Raw genomic sequence first — 22,428 nt, forward strand, 5'->3', positions numbered from 1 at the left:
TAACAAGATAAGTGTCATCTAGCAAGATTTATTTCTCCTTTTGTCTTTTGTTCTCAATTTTTCTTTCCCCTTACACTACAGTTCTCAAGATGCCACTGTCTCATTGTCTCTTGCCTTTCAGTATCTTTTTTTTTTCTGTCCCTGTTCTGCTCTGAGCATCGACCCTACTTCTGTCATATAAATTCCCCCATTGCTTTGTCTTCATTTCTTTTTCATTTACGCTTTTTTATCTCTGTTGAAAGGAGTCAGAGCTCACAAAGGTCACAAGTGATCTTTACCTGACCAGATCAAAGCACGTTGCTTGCTTGTGCTTTTCTCTCCACACATGCTTGGTTTTCTGGCTGCTGTTAATGGTAAGATTTCTTTGTGTAGGTGAGCAATCACAGTATTTTATAGAAATCTCAGATGATGTTTTCACTCTTGATGACATCATTTGAAAGGATTCTCTGAGACTCATTGATACTGATCTCTTTCACTGAGTCTTTGAATCAGGAACCAAATAAATTGTTTCTAGCCCTGATGTATACATTAGCCTGGGTCTGTAGGACTCTTCCAGCACAGTTGTCTTTGCACCTCATTTGGACAATTTTCTAGGCACTTCAAGGCACTTTCTGCCTGCTTCAGACAACCAACAGGCTTCTGCAACAGTTTGAAAGTATTTAAGCTGAGCTGGTAGCTATTACTCATAGATTGCTTTGTAGGAGCATGCCTTTAGGAAAGGAGTAGGCTCACGGTCACTTTTCTACCCAGTCCTTCTGCTGGGCAGCACTATGTGTGTAGACACTTGGGCCAGCTCAGATGCTCAAAGCAATATAGCGGGACACTCCTCCTGTACTCATTTATCCTGCTCCCAGCAAACTCAACTATGCTGTGTCTGGTACCCAAGCTAATTACTGGAGACTGATCTTTTATATTTCTACACTCTGCTGCATTTTGCAGAACAGACATTCAGTGATGGAGAGCAACACTGAAAATTCAGTTTCTGTGAATCAAAAACTTTCTGTTTGCAAAGTTAAAAGAGGTAAAAAGAGAGAGTAAAAGAAAGATGTGAGGGTTTTGCTCATAAGATGAGAAGTTTGAGAAGAGCAGTGTTAAATGCAGTGGGGTATACTTCAGCAGTTCAACGATTTGTAAAGATAAAGATTAATTCTACCTCCTAGACCCCAATGGGATTTTCATGGTAAAATGTGACAAGCCTGTCAGTCAAATGGTAGACATAATTGTTCTTTAAGTGACCTATTAAGATCCTATTCCTTTTAATTAAAAATTTGTATTTGCATTCTCACACAGGCCATATTTAAATGGTAAATCTCTTTTCATATGAAACACGTTGCAGGTAGAGAGCTGTCACAAGCTGTGTGACACACATGTGAAACAGGAGCGATTGAAGTCCCAGTGCAACATGTGTCTTGCCTTCGGCTCCCGCTGACACAAAGGGAGATGGAGGGATAAGCAGCATCTCCCAGGTCCACACCCAAACCCTTTGCATTCCTTGCCTAAGAAAATTGCTTGTAGTTGCTTACTGTGGCATAGAAAGTTGTATTATACAGCATTTGCCATAAGTGTGTCACTTTAGAGCAAATGATGGATTGCATCCATCCACACCCCAAAAGTTGTTCTTTGTGCTGTAATTAAAAAAAATAAATGTTGCAATGTTGAATTGGAAATATTTTGTGCCATACAATGAATTTGTTTTGTTAGTTGCCTGGATGTAATTGCAACAATGTCAGTGCATTAAACCCGTGTCACAGGGCAATGGTTTCCTGCCACTACACCAGTGCCAAGGACTGGTTTGCTTAGCAGCTCTATTGCTGTTTATCACCATCAGCCATAGTGATTATTTTGCTACTGTGAAACTTTTTTTTCTTATTTTGTTCCCTGTATGCATACTATAAATCATAGTTCTGTTTGAATGCTAACCACAAATCCCAAATGGTAGGAAGCGCTTCCATGCCAGAGAGTGGCTCGGCTGGGGGCTGCTTTTAGGTTCACTCAAACTCGTCAGTGATGCAAGGGGAAGAAGGCATTCCAAACCGTGACAGTCTGCTGGGCCCCTTCTACCCATCTGAAAACTGATCCCTCTTAAACACTTTAGAGGGCCCTCAGGGTCTTGCAGCTTACATAAAAAATGAAAGCCCTTCCTGTCTTAGAGCAGTGCAAGCAGTCAATACAAAAGAGAAAAATGATCTTTTAAGTGTATCCCATTGAATCCATTATCTCGAGGGTCTGTGCATGATGCTTCATCAAAACATCATCGTCTTTGTGATACACAGGGGAGAGGGTGAGGTGGCGTTCATGGGATTTCAGAGAAAATGCTGCAAAACCCTCAATACCACAGAACAGGCTAAATATGATATAAGCCAGAAAATGAGAGCTGCAGAAAAACTGATATGCTCCTCCTCATAACACTGAATTTTGCATGTTTGAAACTAGCAAATCATTCAAGAAAAGTCTTGATTTTTTTTGCAGGTATGTAAGTCCTGTTGGGCATCTCATACAATAATAATTCTTGTATGTTTTCAATTACAATACAAATTTGCAGATTCCTTTTTTTTTTCATTGCAATGATAAAGAAAATGAAGGAGGAAATAAAAATCAATGTTTGTACAATCAGTAAAGTCTCCTCTGTTGTGGGAGGTAGGGAAAGGTTTGAACTGCTCTATCATGAGCTGAATTAGTGTTCAAGTTCTAGTTCATGCGAGGAAGTGTCAGAATTGTTAGTTTTTAAATGCTTTTTAAATCTTTTTTTATGCCTGTGCTAATGCTTCATATGTTTTTCTTAGATTAGCATGAAAGGAAGATCGTTGATTTCTGTTGTTCTGAGTTTGCAGTGTTTACTTAATGGCACAATGGAGTGTTTTACCAGATTATGGAGTTAGAAGCTGATCTTTTGCTGTCCATGTTTCCTTACTGCAAATAGTCAGGATGATGCTCCTTGTAAATTATAAGCAGTAGAACAGAAGTAGTTGGATTTGTTTTCAATAAACAGTATCATCAGTAATTCAGGAGTGCTGCTGAGTGCTATTGAAAAACAATGTATTTTTGGAAGACAAAGGGAACAATGAAGAAGTAGTTCTGAATGTAACTGAGTTGTCAAACACACATCCTTTGGAGTGTCCTCCATTTCCTTTGGTGAAAGCTTAGCTTGAGTAAACTGAGCAGTAGGCAGTGGGTGTGTGCCTTTGCACAACAACATACACCCAAGTGCTTTGTTGGCCAGGGTGATCCTAAAGGCAGAGTGCTGTCAACATTCCTAATTGGTTATTACCCAATAACACACACCCTCCAGTGTCTTGGGACTACAAAACACTTTTTACCTAGCCTTCTTACATGAATAATGAAGCACTTCAAATATTCATCCAATTATAGTCAGCCTCTCTCTTGGCTAAGGATTGCCAAATGCAATTGGACATACTTCTGACATAGAATTTCAGGCTATATCTATATTGGAAGGGTTTAGTCATAATTCTTGACTTCTGGGAAGAGATTAGATAGCAGCATGATGGTAATTTCTCCAGCCTCAAAAGATATTGTTTATTCACTTTTGCTATGAAATTCTAGTTTACTAGCAGCATAATGTGGGAGTTTTAGGAATACTTTTTTTTATTTTATACCTGGAGCTTGTCAAATGAAATTGCTCATGTTCTGTTTGAAACAATGAGATGGTTTGTTTTTTTCTGAGTACTGTGGCTACAGCTGCATGGGACTGAAGTTGCCATCAACATATGAAAAGCAGACAGTTATCATGTGTACTTTTCAAACATGTAGGCTGTATTTATGTTCATCTTATATTTTTTCTGAATATTTTGCTGTACATCATGATTGGCTTCTGATATGCCAGAGGCCAACTTTTAAATATGCTTTTCTCATGTCTTCCTAATGTTCTCAAAAACAATGTCCTTATCCTCTGCAGAATATTAAGATGTAATTTTACTTTACTAGCTTCTCCTGTGAATAAGCTCCCTTGAATGTTAAGCTTCCCTCTGGCCTTTCCGAACCTGATGGAGGTGGTGTGCCATATCCCTGCTTACAGCAGCTCCCAGCTCCTCTGCAGTAATGCTGTAGGGAGTCACACTGGCTTCATCATGATGCCACAGAGAAAAGCCCTGTGACAGTGTCCAACTTTGTGGTGCAAAGGAGGTACATGAGTAGGGAAGTGGTGACAAATTTTCTTCTAGGAAGTTAAAAGTTGGTGGAACAATGCCAGGAAGGATACCTTCCTGCTTCTTATTTCCCCCTTAGAAGACCATATAGGAAAGGGAAAGGATAATAGCTGCTGCTTTTCTGTTGCTAAAGGATATTTGGAGACTCCACTTTTCATCAGGCATTCTCATTTTCCCAGTTTCCTAATACTGCTGTATCATAAAGCTGGGCCTTGGGCCATGCCTCTTATACTGGCCTTCTCTTGCTTAGTAGCTAACCCTGATAAACTCATCAGCAGAGCTACAATTGCACTTTCCTGCTTCCACTTTGGATTAATGGTGTAGCTCTGCAAAACTGAATAGATGTTGCTCTCTAGACCACAGAAATCTGGTTCCAGGTGAGTGTTTAATTTCACTCTTGGGAAGCAGAAATAAAAGCCCTAATCAGGTATGCGTTGTGCTTCTCTCTATGTAGGCTCAAGAAAAGAAAGGATGAAAAAGATGCTGTTGAAAGTCACTGCTGTCTGGTATCATTACAAGGCATAAAGCATTGGTTTGGAAATAGAAACATCTGGTTTCAATTGTGTTTAGAGTTCATGTGGGTCAGTTTATTATTTCCTATTAAGATGTGAAGTAGTTAAATCAGAGGTGTAAGCCCTTCTTCCTTCTCTTTATTAATGAAATCCTGGAAACATGATAAATGTTAAAGGCTCTAGGAGTGATGAAGAATATGGTTTGGTACCACGTGAAAAATGTAAAGTTGGTAGTCCAGTTCTTACTCAAAGAAGAAAAATTAGTCATGTTGTTCTGCAGACCTGACCCTGATCCTGCAAAAGCACTGTTGGGCTGTGCCAGGCTGATTCATATTGGGCTAGCTAGCTGCAGCTCCTCTGGGAGTATTTCTTCCAAGAGCCCTTTCTGTTGCTGTGAAGGACCACAGAAAGGGCTCTGTCCCTTGACCTTGCATGCCAGAATATTTTTCGTTGCAGTGTTTTTCCACTGGGAAGAGTGACCAGTGATGAAAGCTTTATCAGCTGGAAATTGCAGAGGCTCTAGACAAAAAAAAAAATTAAGGAAGTGAGGTCCCAAAACCCAGCAAAATCTAGTCCTGATAAAGGTCAAGTTTGTTGTAGCACATTGCTGACTAAATATTCATTTGAAAAGAGGGCACATCCATCATAACAGAGAGTTTATTTTCCTCATTGTTGTCCTAATATTATTCTGCCAAAGTAATAGAACACTTGGGGGTAGTAGGGCAGGTAGTGTGGGGAGAGCTGATGCCCCTGGTCAGAAGTGACTCCATATGGTTCAGCCAGCAGGAATGTGTTCCTGACAGCTTTCCCTGCTTCAGGGTTGAGGTGAAACTCCTTCTTTGCCTTGCCCGAGTATCTCGTTAAAATAAATAATAAGCCAGTGATGTGCTCCCAAAATTAGAGGTGGAATTTAATTTTGCCTATGTTCACAGAGGAGCAAACATGCCTTGTCTGACTTTGGTCCTGCTGCTGTCCACAGTCACATGCTGACTTTCTCTGCTCCTCAGTGTTTTTTAGTAGAGGACTTTCCTCAAAGATCAACCAACACTTGAAGCACAGTGGAGAAATGCCCCTTCCTTTTGTCATCTTTTGTGAGGCTGAAGTCTTGGTAAACACTTCCCAGCGATCCCTTCAAATCTGTCTCTAACTGCCTTTGTGTTACCAGTGTGAATGTGGCAGACTCATTCTTTACAGCAGTGTAAATCCCCGGGGTGTGTCTCTGCCAAAGGTCTTTCAACATCAAAGCGCGTAGATAGTGGCTGGTGGCAATTAAAGGCAGCAAAGATAATTTGTATGCTTGGCACTGCTACTGCCCACTGCAGCCGGAGCTCTGGGTGGGCTGCAGGATGCAGGGATGGAGTGGGGCTTATGGGTGCAGCTGATGAGCAGTGGAGCTTGGGGCAAGCCTCTCATGTGAGAGGGACAGCTGCAAGCAAATACCTGTTGTCTTGCTGCTTTTGTTAACTGCATTGCTGCAGTATTGGTAGTAATATTGCAGAGCTCAATCTGACGTCAGGTGTCTTCTCCCGCTGTTAAAAGTCATCATGACGCTGGTGCTCAGCAGAATGTTGTACCTTCTGCTGCACAACTGGGCACCCCAGGTCCATTTCGTCTTCTGTGATTATTTTGTGGTAGTCATCTCATGGTATACTTAAGGAAGAAAGGCTGTGCCAAAGTGAGCGGCCAAGGACTGCACCATAGATTTCCATTCCAGAACTGCAAGGTTAATTCAAATAAATACAAATTTTTGTGCATGAGGTGGTTAGCAGTATATAATTTGGTGGTTTGAATTCCTAGTCAGAGCTGGTTGTTTTAAGACATTATCTTTCTCCAGACTTCTTCACTTCGTTGTGCTAATTGGCTTCTGCATGCCTTTAAAGAAGTAAGTTTTTAGAAAGGTAGTGGAAAATAATCAAAATCATACTATAGCCCCAAACTGTTTGCTTCTGGAGAGATGGGGCTTTGATGAAACAGTGAAGCTCTTGATTACCCTAAACTATTTTTAGTCATCTGCAACTTTTGATAATGTTGTTCCGCAGATCTCCTGTAAAGATAGTAGAAAACAACTTATATCTGCTCCTTGGGGTAATGAAAGGAAAAAAAAATCAGAAATCTACCAAGACACCTGGATTTCTGCTAAATTAAAATTTTATTACAATCATGTATAGAGCAAAAAGCATTGGTACTAGGTAGCTACATAAGTGGAGGGGATAATGCAAGGTGGTTGTAATGTGTTTTAATTTCAGCAACCACAGAGAGGAGGAGAACATTTTGAAACAGTTTTCTGTCCCTGAAAATGCCTATATTGGAACTTGCATTGTTCTGAAAAACTGTAGGTTTGAAATTCAGTCTTGTTAGCTCTTTTTTCTTCTTGTTAAGGGAGTCCTAGCCTTTTGGCATACATGCCTGCTTTGGTTGTTGATCAGCGTTTTTTTCAGTATTAGTGCAAGCTGCAACCTTACCTATTGATACAAGAGTTGTGTGGGGTTACCAGTGTCTGGGGAAAAAAGGGCAGATGCAGTTGGAAAGACCGTTTTTCCCCCTTCTTTTAATCCAAGTGTAGCTAAATTTCACTCTTTTTAAAGAAAAGCTTCACAATTAGGTGAATGAAATAATAAAACCCTACAAAGTCAAGCAGTAGGCTGTTCTATCATCAGCATCTTTCTACTAGTTTAAAAGCAACACTCGGCTTGATAGGCATCTTCTTGTTTATTAGCAGCCTGGAATTGCCACAGGGAAATTCTGACTGTTGAGTTGTGCTGGTTTCTACCAGGAAGATCGCAACAGATGTAAGATATATGTCCTAAGTGTTGTAAATCCTCCAGAGCGATGGAGTTATGCTTATTTGACTGTTCCTCCACAGATCGCTTCCCTCTTGTTTGCCTGCATTCAGAATTTATTAGTTGCTATGTGACAGAGCTGTCATGGTCTTTCAGCTGTGTGATCAGTGGTGTACAAGGTGTACATGGAACAAGATCCAGTCCTGTGTGGGTAAACTGCCCTCCATGGCAGTCTTTGTCTGTCCATAGGCTGTAGCTCAGTCCCAGAGTCAGCTCACCTCAACACCCTGCTAAAATACTCAAGGCTGACTGCCTGCATTTAGGAAAAGAAGATGCTAATGTGCTTGCAGTGCAATATGACTTTGGATGTCACACTTCTCTATTTCCTGCAGTAAAGCAGGAAGAAGCTAAGAGCATTCAGCTCTTCTGTGTGAGGCTAACCAGAGTTACAGGATAAAATAGTGCTTGAATTAAAAACATTATGAATTCTTACACAATTTAGGAGCACTACAAACTATTGCTCTGAATTTAGTATCATATAAATTTGTCATTTTTTATTAAATAGAGTCCGATTATTTTTTAATTGAAATTGGTATCTAGCTAGGAAGAATAGTGATAACTTTTGTTTAATATATGAATTTTGGAATAGTTAGTTTCTGGTCATTTTGTGAGTGGAATATGCTTACCTTAACATGGGCAGCTAATGCCCATGCACAGTTCCTGCCTGGACTCTTGTAGCTGCTCCAACAGAGCACAAGCCTGCAGTAATGTCACTGTGCCATCTCCCAGCTGTTTGGGATTCACTGGAGTATTTCAAGGGGCAACAGGCAGCTGAATCACATCCTGGGTGTTGTGTATTAGGGGCACCATGATGTAACATTTACTTTTGTCATGCGGTATTTTTGCAGATTTCACTATCTGCAGTTAGAGTGCCTGTTTTCACATATGTGGATTAATTATTCCTTGCACCACTAGTTTATGGGACTGTATTGCTTCTGTGCTGCCTCTCAGTTCTCTTCCTTTCTCCTCTCTACCTCCTCCACAGGATTACATCTAACCTGCTGTTGGGTTTGGTATGGCTGTAGGGATGATCACACCATGACAGCATCTAATTTAGTAAACAATAAAGCCACTGTTTTGTATATGTAAAGTTTGTCAATGGAAATAATGTTATCTGTTTGAGGTTTCTTGTTTTTTTTTATCACACCACAACCAGCAAAATGTTCAGGTGTGGCTTTGACATTTCTTACCCATGGAATAAGCATTATTTATTGCTTATAGCCACTGTCTAGGGTGTTTTAGGTGGATTTTCCTGTCCTCTTAACTGATTAGTGCACAAGTTTTGTATGACCTGATTTGGTTAATGGTGTGATTTTTCTAGTTACTGAAATGCTTAAATCATTTCAACCTCTAGCATGGAAGCGATTAAACATGTAAACGTATGGGAATGAGGTATACTGGTATAAATATGTCTCTGTGTAGACAGATATGTGTGTCCACACCAGGAATCACAGCAACATAACTGTAAGGTATATAAGTTAAGCCATAGAATCACGGGATGTCAAGGGACCTTAAATATCATCTCGTCCCAACCCTCCTGCCATGGGCAGGGAGACCTCCCACTAGACCACGTTGCATTTCTCCAACCTGGCCTTCAACACAGCCTTTCTGAGCAACCTGATTCAGTATCTCACCACCCTCACAGTTAATCAAAAGAAATCAGTGTATCATCCTGTGTCTCATACTAAATTCTGTGCTCATAACACCCATCTCTTCCTTGCCTCTGTTGTGTATGCTCTCATGCTATCTGGATTACCTTTCTCTAAGAATTTGTAATCTATGCTGTTAGCCTGAAAGTACCATTTTCATTCTAGTAGAGGAATCTGAGCAGGTGGGCTAAGTAGTAAAGCAAAACACAAATATTTGAGAGAAATGTAGTAAGTGTGCTATTTTGTATCTGGCCTTGCAGTTTCTCTTGTTGCAATTAAAGTCTGCTTTATAGGCAATGAACATTATTTGGGCAGCCAGGGTGACCCTTGTTTGTAGTTTTCATGGTATATGTGTAATAATACCATCTCTTAATACATTTGCCTACTGCTGTGCAGAGCAATGTGTTGCTTATTTACTGAAAATGTCATCAGCATCTCCTGTTTCTCTTTCAGTTTGGCATGTGTCCTCGGGCTGTATTTTCTGTGTATTATTTGAGTCCTGTTCTGAAGAGTAATTCTTGCATGCTTTCTTTACAACATTCCTTAGTGTGGTACCTTCTTGCTTCAGTCAAAAGAGAAAAAAATCAAAAAGCAAGACAGGTGTGCTTAGTGATAGCATCACATAGGGAATCTGGGAAATGCTTGGACAGAGTTCAATTCTGCAGGTCAGCCCCCTCCTGCCTTACCTGTGTTGCCTTCTTCCAGTCCCTTCCTCATCCATGAGACCTCCTGCTCCCACAGATGAAGCAGGGGTCCTGTGGTCATCAGTTTGCTATGCTGTGCAACCCTGGCTTATCCCAGTTTATGTGCCAAGTTGAGGGTACTGTGAGAAAGTACATAGTCTTAAAATCTTTCATACAGAGGGAGGTTTGCAAATGCAAGTTGCAGGAGCATCTCTAATGTCTGACGTATCTCATGAAGCTGGCTTTGACTGCCTTAATAACATTATTTGTATGTGTATTTTTTGTTTCCTTTGTCTATTCCTATAGGGCTTGAAAAAGCAGACTGAACACCCTTTCCACTTTCCCTGACAGATTTTTCCTTTGACAATCCAAGCCCAAGTTCAGCAGCAGGGTTGATACCTGGTAATCTGTTTTACAGGCTTCTGCTGCACAAACTAGCAGCAGGAAATAGTTGTCCTCTGTGTGAACTGCACTTGAGAATGATGTTACAAAGTTAGTATGTGACTTTCATGGGTATTGAAAGCGGAAGAGTGAGGATGTTTGGGCAAATTTCCTCCTGGGCTCTGGAAGATCGTGTTTTCTGGGGACAGAGGCACAGACATAGTTAACACCTAAAAGTTTTAGAAGGACTTTCTTTCTCTGAATCTTCATTAAGGAGGATTTTTTACTTAGCTTTATTGTGGAAATGATCTTTTTCTCTCTCTTGGGACACAATAGGTTCTGCCATACAGCACACAGAGGTTAGTTGTACAGCCTTCTGCCTTTATGGGCTGCAGTGAAGGAGGAGCTTGTGCAACTCCTGCAGAGGAAAAGGCAAGTATGTTCTTGTCCTGTCTATGGAAACGTGTAGTCCTTTCTCTTTGAGAAAGCAGCAGTTAACAAAACAACATAGATGGGAGTTCTGGTTAAGTGTTCAGAGTTGTGAAGATCTGGGAAAACGTCATCCGTTATAGTTTCATTGCAAAGTCTGTAATTTATAGGGAAACAAGTTCCAGGCATATGAAGTGTGATGCCTTGTTCCCAGAGTAAAATCCTGGAAAGGGTCAGAGTTAGTGATACCATAGAGCTTCTTCTATAGCACATACATGCTTAACTGGGATCTCTGCTGGGCTTGCATCCAGAACTTATTTTGCTGTTATTTTTCTAAGGCATTTCATGGAGAATCTCAGTGTGTCTCCTAATTTCCAGTGATTTGTATTTAGAATTTTTATGTTGAGTCTTCTCAAGGGTACAGAGGAAATCCTGAGAGGTAATAGTGGTTTGAATGAAATTAATGAAAGCTGAGGGGGAAACTTTATGTACGAAGGAATACATCAAAGGATTTCCCCCATTCCGAGGTTTTTTTGTTGGCTGTTTGGGTTTTTTTCAATATCATGAGTTTTGAAAGGGAAATGGCTCTGGTAGCTTATTCTAAGCTGCTTTAGCAATGTCCTCGCTTTGTGGAATCTGCATTTACAGGTTTATTGATAGGGATTTCAAGATGGGAATTATTAACAAGTCTTTTTTTTTTTTTGTAAGAAAAGTTGGCAAGCTCAGAGGAGCCTGAGTTGAAGCTAATATATTTTTGCATTTTACTTAAATGCAATCCTAAGACACAAGTTCTGCTTTTTTACATTGCCTGTGAAGGAGTTCAGTGTTCTGAATATATAGATTATCATGGCCTTTGGGATGTTGTGCATGCATTAGTTTACCTACTTTCTGGCTTTTGGTATTGAATGATAAACACTCCTGCTCTGCTCCTATCCCCCATTATCTGTACTCACAGCAAACCTGACCATCTTAAACATGATTAAAATATAATTCAAAAGTTATTAGCTAATTATGACGCAAAGTACTTAATTTGCCATTGCACCCTAATAACTTAAAGGTACTCCTGGTAACTTGGTAATAACCATATCATAAGCAAAAGGACACGCTTGCTACTAACTTAATAGACAGCTTCCCTCAAGATAAAACAAATAACATACCTCAATGAAATTGGATTCAAGCTTAGTAAAATCATCTTGGCAAGCAAGGAGAGTATTTGTTAATTCTTCTGTGAAATGTTATCACTGCCAAGAAAACTTGGTTACAAAAAACAGAGATGGCAAAAGTATTTGCATGAATAATTGATTTAACATTTCATTGGTTTAAGTGATTTTAGGAAAAGTGGTTTTGATATGCTCTGGAAAACTAAAAAGTTTTTAAGGACTTATTTGCAAGATACCAAACACTGTAGGAGATGTGGGGCTTAAAGGCTTGTAGTCAGTTCTTCAGTATATCCAGTGCATGAGCAAGCCTGAAAAAAAAAAAAGAATAAGGAGAGATGGTGTTGTAAAGAGTAAAAAATGCAGGTGGTCAAGCTGTGGCTATGGACCAGCAGGCATGCAAGGGAGCCTGTGTGTGTAGCTGCTTTATTGCATGATGTCCTCATAAGTATCTGCAGCAAACTGCCCCTTGTGATGAGACCGATGATGGCAGGTATCTGCAGCCTCCTCCCCTGCTCCAAGTCTCTGTGACTGGTCATGTGGAATGGGTCAGTCAGATAGCTGGCCTATGCTAGAGGTGTCTCAAAGTCCTAGAGGAAGAGAAGGGCTGTGGTACCAGCCTGTAGGTAGTGGTTTGGCTGAAGGAACTTGGGATTGCAAGACTTAAGTTTTCTGGAGACAGATCTGTAAGGTAGCAAAAGGGAAGAAGTGCTTGGTATCTGGATACAAGCAAAACTGTGAGGGTCAGGGGTATATTCAATCACAGAATTACAGAATATTCAGAGTTGGAAGGTACTTACAAGGATCATTGAGTCCAAGTCTTAAGTGAATAGCCCATACATGTCTTGGGGAGTGTCCGCAACTCCAGTGTCTGTCAGATGGAGGAACCTCACTTTTTGAAAAGTGATGGGGATTGTGAAGATGAGGATCCTGGTTTGAGATGGGGAAACAGCTGTTTAGCAGTGGATAGACCCCTTTCAGCCACATCTGAAGCCTGTCATGCAACCTAGAGAGGTTCAGGAGGTTTGGCTGACACAGTATTGAAATTGCGTTTGAAACACTTATCTGCCTGGCCTTGTGAGAAAAAATGCAGATTGAGGTTTCAGCCTGTTCCTCTTATCAGTCTGCATCTCCCAGGTATACCAGAGCAGAGAGAGAAGGAATATGGGAAACAGAAACTCCCTGGCCCATCTGTGGTCTGGGGGTAGTGCTCTCCTGGCCTCACCCTTGTTGTTATCGTACAGTGTGGGAGATGGTTTCCATCTGCCCACATATATAGTTGTCTGTCGTGAGTAACTAACTCTTCACATCCCATCCGAACTATTTATTCCTCTCTTTTCTAAAATGTCAGCATTTCTACAAGTGCCATTTGGGTCTGGGTGGATGATAATCCTGAATTTGGGAATGACAGTCTGATCATTCCAGGAACATTTGGGTACCCTACACCCACCAAGGTGACTGGCTGTCAATCAGTATATTATACATCAGGGGAGTTACTGTATTAGCTCTGTCATAGTGTAGTTATTAGTTCTGATGTGAATCTCCTGGGTAGATAGATCACCTGTTCAGTGGGAAAAATGCAGGTTTTAATTTTTCTTGGAAAAACTTCCTTTTCAGGCAAACAGAGATTAGGGTACTTTGACAGACTTTTGGAGCCCTGGACATCCATTCTTTAATTCACCCCCATATTCCATGTGACCCCTGTACCCACTTTTGTTCAGCTGTCATTTAGTTACATGTCTCTCATGCTCCATGCTCATCTGTGGTGTAGAAAAACGTAGTTTGCACTCGTGTAAGTAGCATTCCTGCAACATGACTACATGACATTGTGCAATTTATTCTTTTCCAGTTAATGTGTCAGTTTGTCCGTGTGGGTTAGATCCAATGACTATTAGTTCATTTTGTAATATGTCTAATTTGCTTTCATCTCTGCTCCTGATGCTGCCTGTGATCAGGCAGGTTTTAGCAAATCCCATTTTTCTCTGTTTTTTCTTTTTTTTTTTTTTTTTGTCCTTGATGCATTCCCTGATGATACCATGTCACTCATCATTTCAGATCCTTCCCATCTGCTTCTCACATGCTTTGCTCTAACTTTAAGATCATTCACCACTTCTGGTCTATCTCAATTTCTTCTAAATGCTCTGTTAACCCTCTGAGCTTGCCTCTACCTTTTCTGTTGCTTTTGTGCTGAAATAAAAATCTTGAGATATTTGAAATTTTCTCTAAGTAAATGATTCAGTTCCTTAATCTTGAGCAAATATTTCCACAAATGTTTGACATCCATTTACTCAGTATTTGACATTTATCTGTCTTTTAAAATGCCATGTACCTTTTTTAAAAATCTCGTTAGAACTGGTGTTTTAATACCTCCTCCCATACATTCTTCTTCTCTCATTGTGGGTCCTATATAAATACTTTTTCTATAGAAGGTTTAATGAGATTTTAGGTTTTAATACATTTTTCCCCTGTTACCTTTGCTTTATAATAATTGTATTCATGCCTCTTCTCATAATGTAGTAACTGTCTGTGCCAAGGAATTCCTGAGACTCATGAACATGAAACCTTAAATTAAATGTAAGAAGGAAGAGATAAGAACAAATTATAATAGCACTGAGAGCAGGAGAGTACAACAGGGTATTTGGTTAAAATGCGGTTTTCATAATGTATGTTCCTGAAAAATGCAAATGTATTCTGTTATGTTTATGAGACAACTTTTGTTATTCAGAGTTATAGAAGTTGCTATGTGTTCACGGTCTCTGTGGATCCAAATGATATGAGGTATTTAAAAAAGAAGAGCAGGTTGATACTGTCAAAGTGATCTTCTGAAAAAAGAGAATAGAAACCTCATCACTCTCTACTTGGGTAGGATAGCATTTCTCCCTGGCATGGCTCCCTCTTCAACTGTACTGGCTTCTAGGGGACAGTGCAAAATGATATAATTCAGACATATGAGGAAGTAAAATTAAATAGCCATGAGATGAGCATACCATTAAACAGTTCTAATTTATAATGGGCTCTTATGCAAATTGCCTTTGAGCACTCAGTAAAAGAAAATGAAAAGAAATTAATAAGGACAGCTTGGACTAAAAAGTTGCAGAGGAAAAAAAGTAAAAGCCTGTTCCACCTCACTCTCCATACACCCCAGAGTGTTAAATAAGCATTCCCATTAGCTACATGAATGTAATGATGTGATAATAAAACTTGCACTTAACTTTTAATGGCCAAACCCCTAATCACTTTGCCACTGTGGATCCAACCAGGTGAATAAGATTTCAAATAAAATAACTTTGCTTTCCTTCATTATTGGAGGGAGCAAGATCTGTTTTCATGAGTGTTTTGGTCTTTGTCAGCTGCTGAATATCCAACCCTCGGTGAAGTCTCAGGCAGTTACTTGCCTTGCCTTGACTTGCCATTAGCATGGAATTGCAGGTGCCAGGGCATTAGTGATGCTCCTCGTGATGCACGGTTCCTTCTGATGGGTTAATAAAAGGAAGTCACAGCCATTTTCCTCCCGTTTTGCTGTTCTGTGAAAGGCATGGGGAGCAGGGAAATCTGACAGATAAGTACTGTTGAAAGTAGTTTATTGCAAAAGATTTTCAGTTAGTTTTGAGTTCAAAGCATCCTCTGATAAACAAGTTAATGTAAGAAATAATATACCAAATATATTCAATTATAAGAAACATTGATTTTCTCAGAGAAGAAAAACGTTTATTTCTACATTAGTTTGAAAGTGATGAAATATTAAGCTTGCTTATTCCTTTGATTACAAAAGGAAAGAGTTTTAGCTTCATCCAGTGTCACCACTGGAACAATTTACAGCACTGTGTCATTTTTCTTGGCAATAAGAGTTTTGCAATAGTTGACTTGTTTGTTGGCCAAATTATTCCTAATTTTTGCTGCTTTCCCACATTCTCAGCTGAGGCAGAATGTACTAAAGTGAAGTCTTTTCTCTTTATGTGTATAATAATACATATAAATATTTACACTGAGAGAGAAGGGTTATAAACACACTGTGTGTACAGTATTGCTGCAGACTGGATATATTTTTATACTTGAGAAGCAGGACTTGTTTCTGAAGAATTTGAGAAATCCTGTAAGCAAAGTCATCTTCCTGTGCTAGCTTCTTGGTCTAGAAATCCTGTTATGGGAGTGCTGGTCTGTGGGAAGAAAGATCCATCCCTGTAGTATTTTATGGAATTAAAACAATGATCTTTTCCATGTCCTGTTGTTTTTCCTCCACTAAACCCAGACTTGTGGCTATACCTGGTTTGTGTCCTTAAAGTAAAACCAAATTCCAAATGGAAGCAGGGCTTTCCACTGGTTATATTTTCAACCCTTTTCTGACAGTGCAATATGATACTTAAAGCCAGAGACATTAATTATTACCCATTGGAGGTCACACTTTCAACACATGGGACATTAATTTTCCTGATATATATAAAATTTCAGCCTGTTAGTTTTAATTAAATATTTCAGAAGCACGTTTTCTTGTAAATGGACTAGTTTCTTATCCTTTACCCTTGATATTTGGCTAATTCTGCATATAATTATCAGCTGATTTTGCAAGCCTCCTTCAGAGCACTTTTCCGTTTCAAAAGTCTGTTTAGCTGTTATATAATTGTCATTAAAAACGGAAAAAAAAGGTGGGGGGCTTTGCCAATCATCAGCCAATGTTGTCAAGAAGGAGATGGGGAAAAACATCTTTCAGGTTTTCTTGGAGAGTGAAATCATAGTAAGAATGACTTGCCAGTCCCTTCTTGTGCCAGTGAACTGGTGTCTCTTAAGCATTTATAATCACAGTATGAACCAAGCAGGAGAGCTGTGGGTGGCAGGGAGGATGGTTACTCAAATTGTGCTGTACAGAAGAGGTGCCAAGCAAGGCACAAGAGGGAGCTTGCTGCTGTGTCTGTAGGAACCCAAGAGTACATGGTGAGGCTGGAGGGGGAAGATGCTGATTGTTCCCCAGATCGTGGCATGGCTCAGTCTGCTCTCCTGATGTATGTAGCAGATGCAGCTTAGGCTCAGGACCGTGTTACCAGAATTAGATCCCATATTATCTCAAGTTTTTCCTTGAAGGCCATGTGAAGGAAGCTGGAATCTATTTTTCCATCTGAAAAGGAAAAAAAGCTTTAATTTTGTTTACAGAAGCCTCTCTGCTGGGGGTCTACCCTTCCAAAGCCATTTTAATATGTGGAAGTGCAGGTGTGTATTGCAAAGTGATCCTGGAAGGGGAGCCAGAAGGGAACTGGGACTTTGCAATTCCTGGGGCTTTGCTGCTGCTGCACAGCAGCAGAGGATTAAGGCAGTGTTTTCAGCTAATGCTTCCAGCCCAGACCAAAGCCTTTGAGGTCTCAGGTAGCATTCCCGATGGCTGTGCGCTCTCCTCAGCATTTTATGGTTTTGTCAGAAGGTTTCATTCTCTGATAGTATCTTGCTCTTCTCTAAACAATTAATAAAATGGAGACAAAAAGCCTAGAGGTTTAAAATATGTAATTATGTACGTAATTTAGAACTAGGAAAATGCTGCAGAAACCAATTACAATTATACATTTCAGTAATGACTGACTTGGCCAAATGCATGTTTTGTGTGTGAATTCCATGATAGATTTCAAGATGACATGCTTAAGTATAGGGGAAAATTAATTCTAAATGCTGAGTACTTCCATATTAGACATGAAATGTAGCTCATCCACCTAGTGAACAGGAACCTGTATTATATGAGCTGTCACAGCTTAAATTTCGAGCAGCAGGGCAAGCAGTAACAAGTCTTCAAAGAAGAAAGCTTGAATAATTCTAAGGGATGGCTTTGAAAAAATATTTTGCATCTGATCATGCTGCAAAATATAATTCCTTATATGTTATGGATTTCATGCAACTTGAATTGATTCAGACCAGCTGGGGTTATGAGTTTTTTTTTATTTTCTTGGTCTCCTCCTAATTGGTGAGAAACTACAGACAAGAGTTGTATTCTGTTCACAACCTGCTCAGGGCACAGATGTCACTCCAAACTCAATTTGGGTTGCCTGTACCATTTTCAAAGGGAGGGTGTGTGGCTGTGAGTACAACACTGTGTATGGTCACCTGGAACTCTGTCCCTCTGCAGTTTGACGAGACCCTGCTGCAAGCCCTGCTGCTGCCCCCTCTTTGGGGACTACTTCTGTCTTTTACCTCTTGAACCTGTCCTGAAAATTGCCTTCTGCTGGCCCAAGGGATGGGGCATCTCTCAGCCTGGGATGCCTTCATGCAGCCAGGAGGGCTGATCCTCACTGAGTTTTTGGAAGCTTCTTCTTTTCCTACTGGAGATGGGGAGTGGTCGTTTATTCACTTCTTTTAAAACAAAATTAATGTGCCATGACTGTTCGTTGTGCTTAGCTTATCCTTTCCATGAGAAAATAGACTTGTGCCTTATCTATACCACAAACTGAGTGTGATCAGAGAATAAAAGTGCCTGTTGTCCCCTATCTTTATGCTGATGTCTGGTATGTTCTCCAGTAACCTGTGGAGGCTTTGCTCTGCTGATTCCCAAAAGAAGTTAGTTATATTAGGACAAAGAAACTACATCTGAACAAGCCCTTCTATTAAAATACTGGAAATGTGCTATGTGCAGAATATTACAGAATGTAGCAGGTTGTGACAAAGCTCTGAAACCGTGTCCCACATTGTTGGCAGTATTTCACGTGGTGTGTCCGTGTGACATACCACAAGTAAGCTATTTCGAGACCATTTTGTTTACAGTTCTGGTGTTGGAAAGATTCAAAAAGTACTTCCACATTGCATGTACAGGCATATGAGCAGGCACACAAAATCAAACCTACCAGTCACTCCTGCTCATTTTATTGGGAAACCACTAGTGACTCAGGAGTGTTTTGCAAATGCCCCAGTGCAAAGACAAAGCATTTATTTCATGTTACTCTGAGGGTTTTGTTTGGAGTTTTCATCCCTTTGTATTTCTGTAACCAAAGTTGGTTTGAGAGACTCACATCCAGAAACCTGTGTACCCAGTAGCTGATGTTGCAAGATCTGTTGGCAAGCAGAGGCTCTCTAGGTGGCTGTATGGTTCTGGTGGTCAGTGGGTAGCCTCTAAAAATTGAGACATTTTTCCAGATTATTTTAGAGAGTTCTGATTGATACCTGCCACAAGTAGTTAACTTTAAATCATTACCTCATGCTGACATGTTATCACTTTTGTATTCCCATCTTTGTTTTCCCTCAATGTGCTGCCCCTCAGCTGCGCCTGCCTTGGTGTTGGTTGCAGTAAATGGTATCCAAAAAGTGATCTGTGTTTAAAAAACAAACAAAAACCAAGCAGACAACCAAAACAAACTATTTCCAGGATACAGTTTCCAAACTAAATCAAGTTCACTGTGTAGTGCTCTGGAAAACAAAATGAGTCAATAAAGGGTGTTGCAGCATCAAGAGTGGGTAAGGTGTGCTGAAGGGAGCTATCAAAAGAGGTGTCCACAATAATTGAGGGGATATCATCTCATGAGACACAGATTTGGGAGCAAGGTGGGTACAAAAAGCTGCTGCCCTGGCTGCTTCCCCTTCACTTCCCCAGCTGTGCTGTTTAAAAGTTCCTGGGGCCATGCTGGAAAACATGTGGCTTAAACCATGGTTTAAAACCAGCCCTTTTCTTATGGAGCAGAGCCACAGAGCTGCTTTGGTGAAGTTAGTTTAAGAGGGTTTTGTAGCATTCAGCCATCTGAGCAACTCTTGAGCTGAGCTTGGACTAACTGTGCTACTTGTCTCGTTTCCCCTCCAGAATCGGCCGGCTATTCGATGGCACGGAGCCCATTGTCCTTGACAGCCTCAAGCAGCATTATTTCATCGACAGGGATGGGCAGATGTTCAGATATATCTTGAATTTCTTAAGGACATCAAAACTCCTCATTCCTGATGATTTCAAGGTGAGATTTCAAGGGACTTGGGTGTTTTGCGTGTACCTTGATAAAGCAAGTATCTGGTGTGTAGTCAAAACAGAGCCTTAGACAGGGAAGGGGACTTGCAGGGTATGGTGTTTGATTTCAGGTATATGGTGAAAGCATGGTAAAGTGGTGTCTGCCTTTCTTAGAGTGGCATCAGTATTAAATTTTCTCCTCCTGGCTCTAGTGTAATGAAGCAATCTTGCCAGGTTTGACCTAGGAAAATTAAATATCATAGGATACTGATGAAGACAGAAAGGATGTTACAATCTGCAACTGACTGCTCACGAGATCTGCTGATTACTTGTCCTCTCATCCGTTTTTATGCCTCCCCTCTGATTGCAGCAGCTCCAGTTTCCACTCCCACGCTGAAATTCAGAAAATGGTGTGGGAATCACAGTATTGACAAAAAAACTGCATACATGGTAATATTTGAGCATTAAGTCATAGAATATTTTCTCCTTCAGACTCTTGAATGCATACTGCAAATCTAGTTTTGGAATTTTAGAGATGTCAGGGATGAATAGTTTCATGTTCATTATTTAAACGTTAATAAAGAGCCTGCTTTTTTTTTTCTTTTTAATGACAAATTTCTGGTAGTTCACCGTGGTAGACATTAGCCTACAGAGGCAAAGCTTGAGACTCCATGTGATGTTTATCTGCTAGTAGGTGTATATGTGGTGTCAGCGCAGAGAGCAGAGAGCGTTGGTTGCAATCAGAACAGATCTTTATCATTACTTAATGAATGCACAGCAGTGTAGCTGACTGTGCCCCTAGTTTGCTCTAGGAAATGCAGCAGTTGGGACTGAACAGGAGAGGTGGTGGGGAAGGGTTACAGCAGTTCACACTGGTACGCTGTCTTTTATCCCGTGTATCTGAGACAGCTTTTCAGGTGTTTGGAGCATAATAGGCGTGAGGTTGAGGTTAAGGGCCGTATTGCAGCAACTTTTGAGTCATTTGCTGTAGACACATCCCTGTTGCTCCCATGCGTGACAAGGGTAGATCTCCCTGAATAATGTGGGAGATTGGAACTAGCCGATAAGCATCATTTCCCTCTTTTGAAGCCTTAGCACAGCTTTGTGCTGCTCTTGGCACTTGTCCTGGGGATAATCAGAAATACAGAAAAAGAAAAAGCCACCTTTCATGCAATATTAAGAAAATACATATGTAGAGCTTTTTAAACGCATAAATATACTGTAGCTGTGCTGAAATTAAATATGTAACTCCTGGCAAGTTCACCCAACTATGATGTTCAAGGGTGTGTCCTCCCCAGTTATGCTTCAAGGTTTTCAAAAAATCAACTATTAAAATGAACAGCACTTCATGTTTCCTAGAAATATATAGCATAGGTGACTCTTGTTATACATTAAATGTAAGCAATGTTTTAGGTTTGATTTAGGTGTGCCATTCATATCAAGTATTTGGTTTCTAGCTCAAATTCAGGACCATATTGATTGTTAGCAGTCTTCTCTTTGTCTTTCTGTTTCTCTGTTTTCCCTAATTCTAATGTATCACTTTTCTCTGTATAAATATTTCCCCCAAAAAAATCTTGTTTTTCTAGGTTTAAGAGCATAAAACTGTTTTTTAAAATTTAAAAAATGACAGTAGGCAGACTCCACATCATCAGTTCTAAATTACTTCTGCGCTGGCTATGCCTAGAAATGCATTCTCTCTGTTCTGACATTTGAGACAATGTAGTAAACAATACTAGTGGCAAAATAGGGAGGTTTTAAAAAATACTTAATTTTTAAAATGCAGTAATATGTGCAAACATTATGCAAATATCAGAATAATTTTACACTAACAACCATTGCAGGCTCCCTCATTTACATTCTTATACCTGTTACAGTGCCTGCTAGTATTGCTGCAAGATGCGATGGATCCTAGTGATGGATTTTCTGAATCCTGATTGAATTCTGTTCCATCTGTTCAATGAGGTCATTATTCTATGACATTACTATGGGACTAAAATACAGGAAAAAGTGGGATTTTTTTCTGCCTGGATTTTTTTGCAGAAGGGGGTTGAAAAAGCATAGCCTCTCCCTCCCCTCACAATTGCTGCTACACTGTTTCAAGTGGCTGATGGTTGTTTTTCCTTGCACTGTTATTTTATTACACCTTCCTACATAGTAATTAATAGCCATGGCTGAAGGGTTCTAGACCTAGAGCAGTGTTGGCCTGAATAACCATATACATTAAGTGCTATATTAGCAATGCCTCTTTCTTAATTGTGCACAGTAATGCATGTGTCTTTCAGGACTACAGTTTGTTATATGAAGAAGCAAAGTATTTTCAGCTTCAGCCCATGCTAGGGGAGATGGAAAGGTGGAAACAGGACCGGGAGAGTGGCCGCTTCTCGAAGTCTTGTGAGTGCCTGGTGGTGCGAGTTGCCCCAGATCTTGGCGAGAGGATTACACTGAGTGGCGATAAGTCATTGATAGAAGAAGTGTTTCCAGAAATCGGTGATGTGATGTGTAATTCTGTCAACGCTGGCTGGAATCACGACTCGACGCATGTCATTCGGTTTCCACTGAACGGATACTGTCACCTCAACTCAGTTCAGGTAGGAAGCCACATATGCAGTTTTTGAAAGGGAACCTGCTGGTCAGGTACCAGTGGGATGATGCTCTTCCATGTTGCTGGAGCGTTTTGGTGAACACATTCCGCTGGAGGCTTTAAGCTGGTTATTTAC

At 40.3% G+C, this 22,428-nt stretch overlaps 1 protein-coding gene across 3 annotated transcripts in view; it reads left to right on the forward strand.

Moving 5' to 3' along the window:
• Positions 1–22,428, forward strand: part of KCTD1 (potassium channel tetramerization domain containing 1) — a 70,497-nt gene that overhangs the window by 42,501 nt on the left and 5,568 nt on the right. For all 3 annotated transcript variants that reach the window (XM_071554631.1, XM_071554633.1, XM_071554632.1), the window contains 2 exons: positions 19,577–19,721; positions 21,994–22,299. In XM_071554631.1, coding sequence (XP_071410732.1) covers positions 19,577–19,721; positions 21,994–22,299 — 451 coding nt within the window. The remainder of the gene's footprint in view (positions 1–19,576; positions 19,722–21,993; positions 22,300–22,428) is intronic.

Source organism: Pithys albifrons, chromosome 4 (assembly GCF_047495875.1).
Source record: "Pithys albifrons albifrons isolate INPA30051 chromosome 4, PitAlb_v1, whole genome shotgun sequence".
Lineage (NCBI taxonomy): Eukaryota > Metazoa > Chordata > Aves > Passeriformes > Thamnophilidae > Pithys > Pithys albifrons.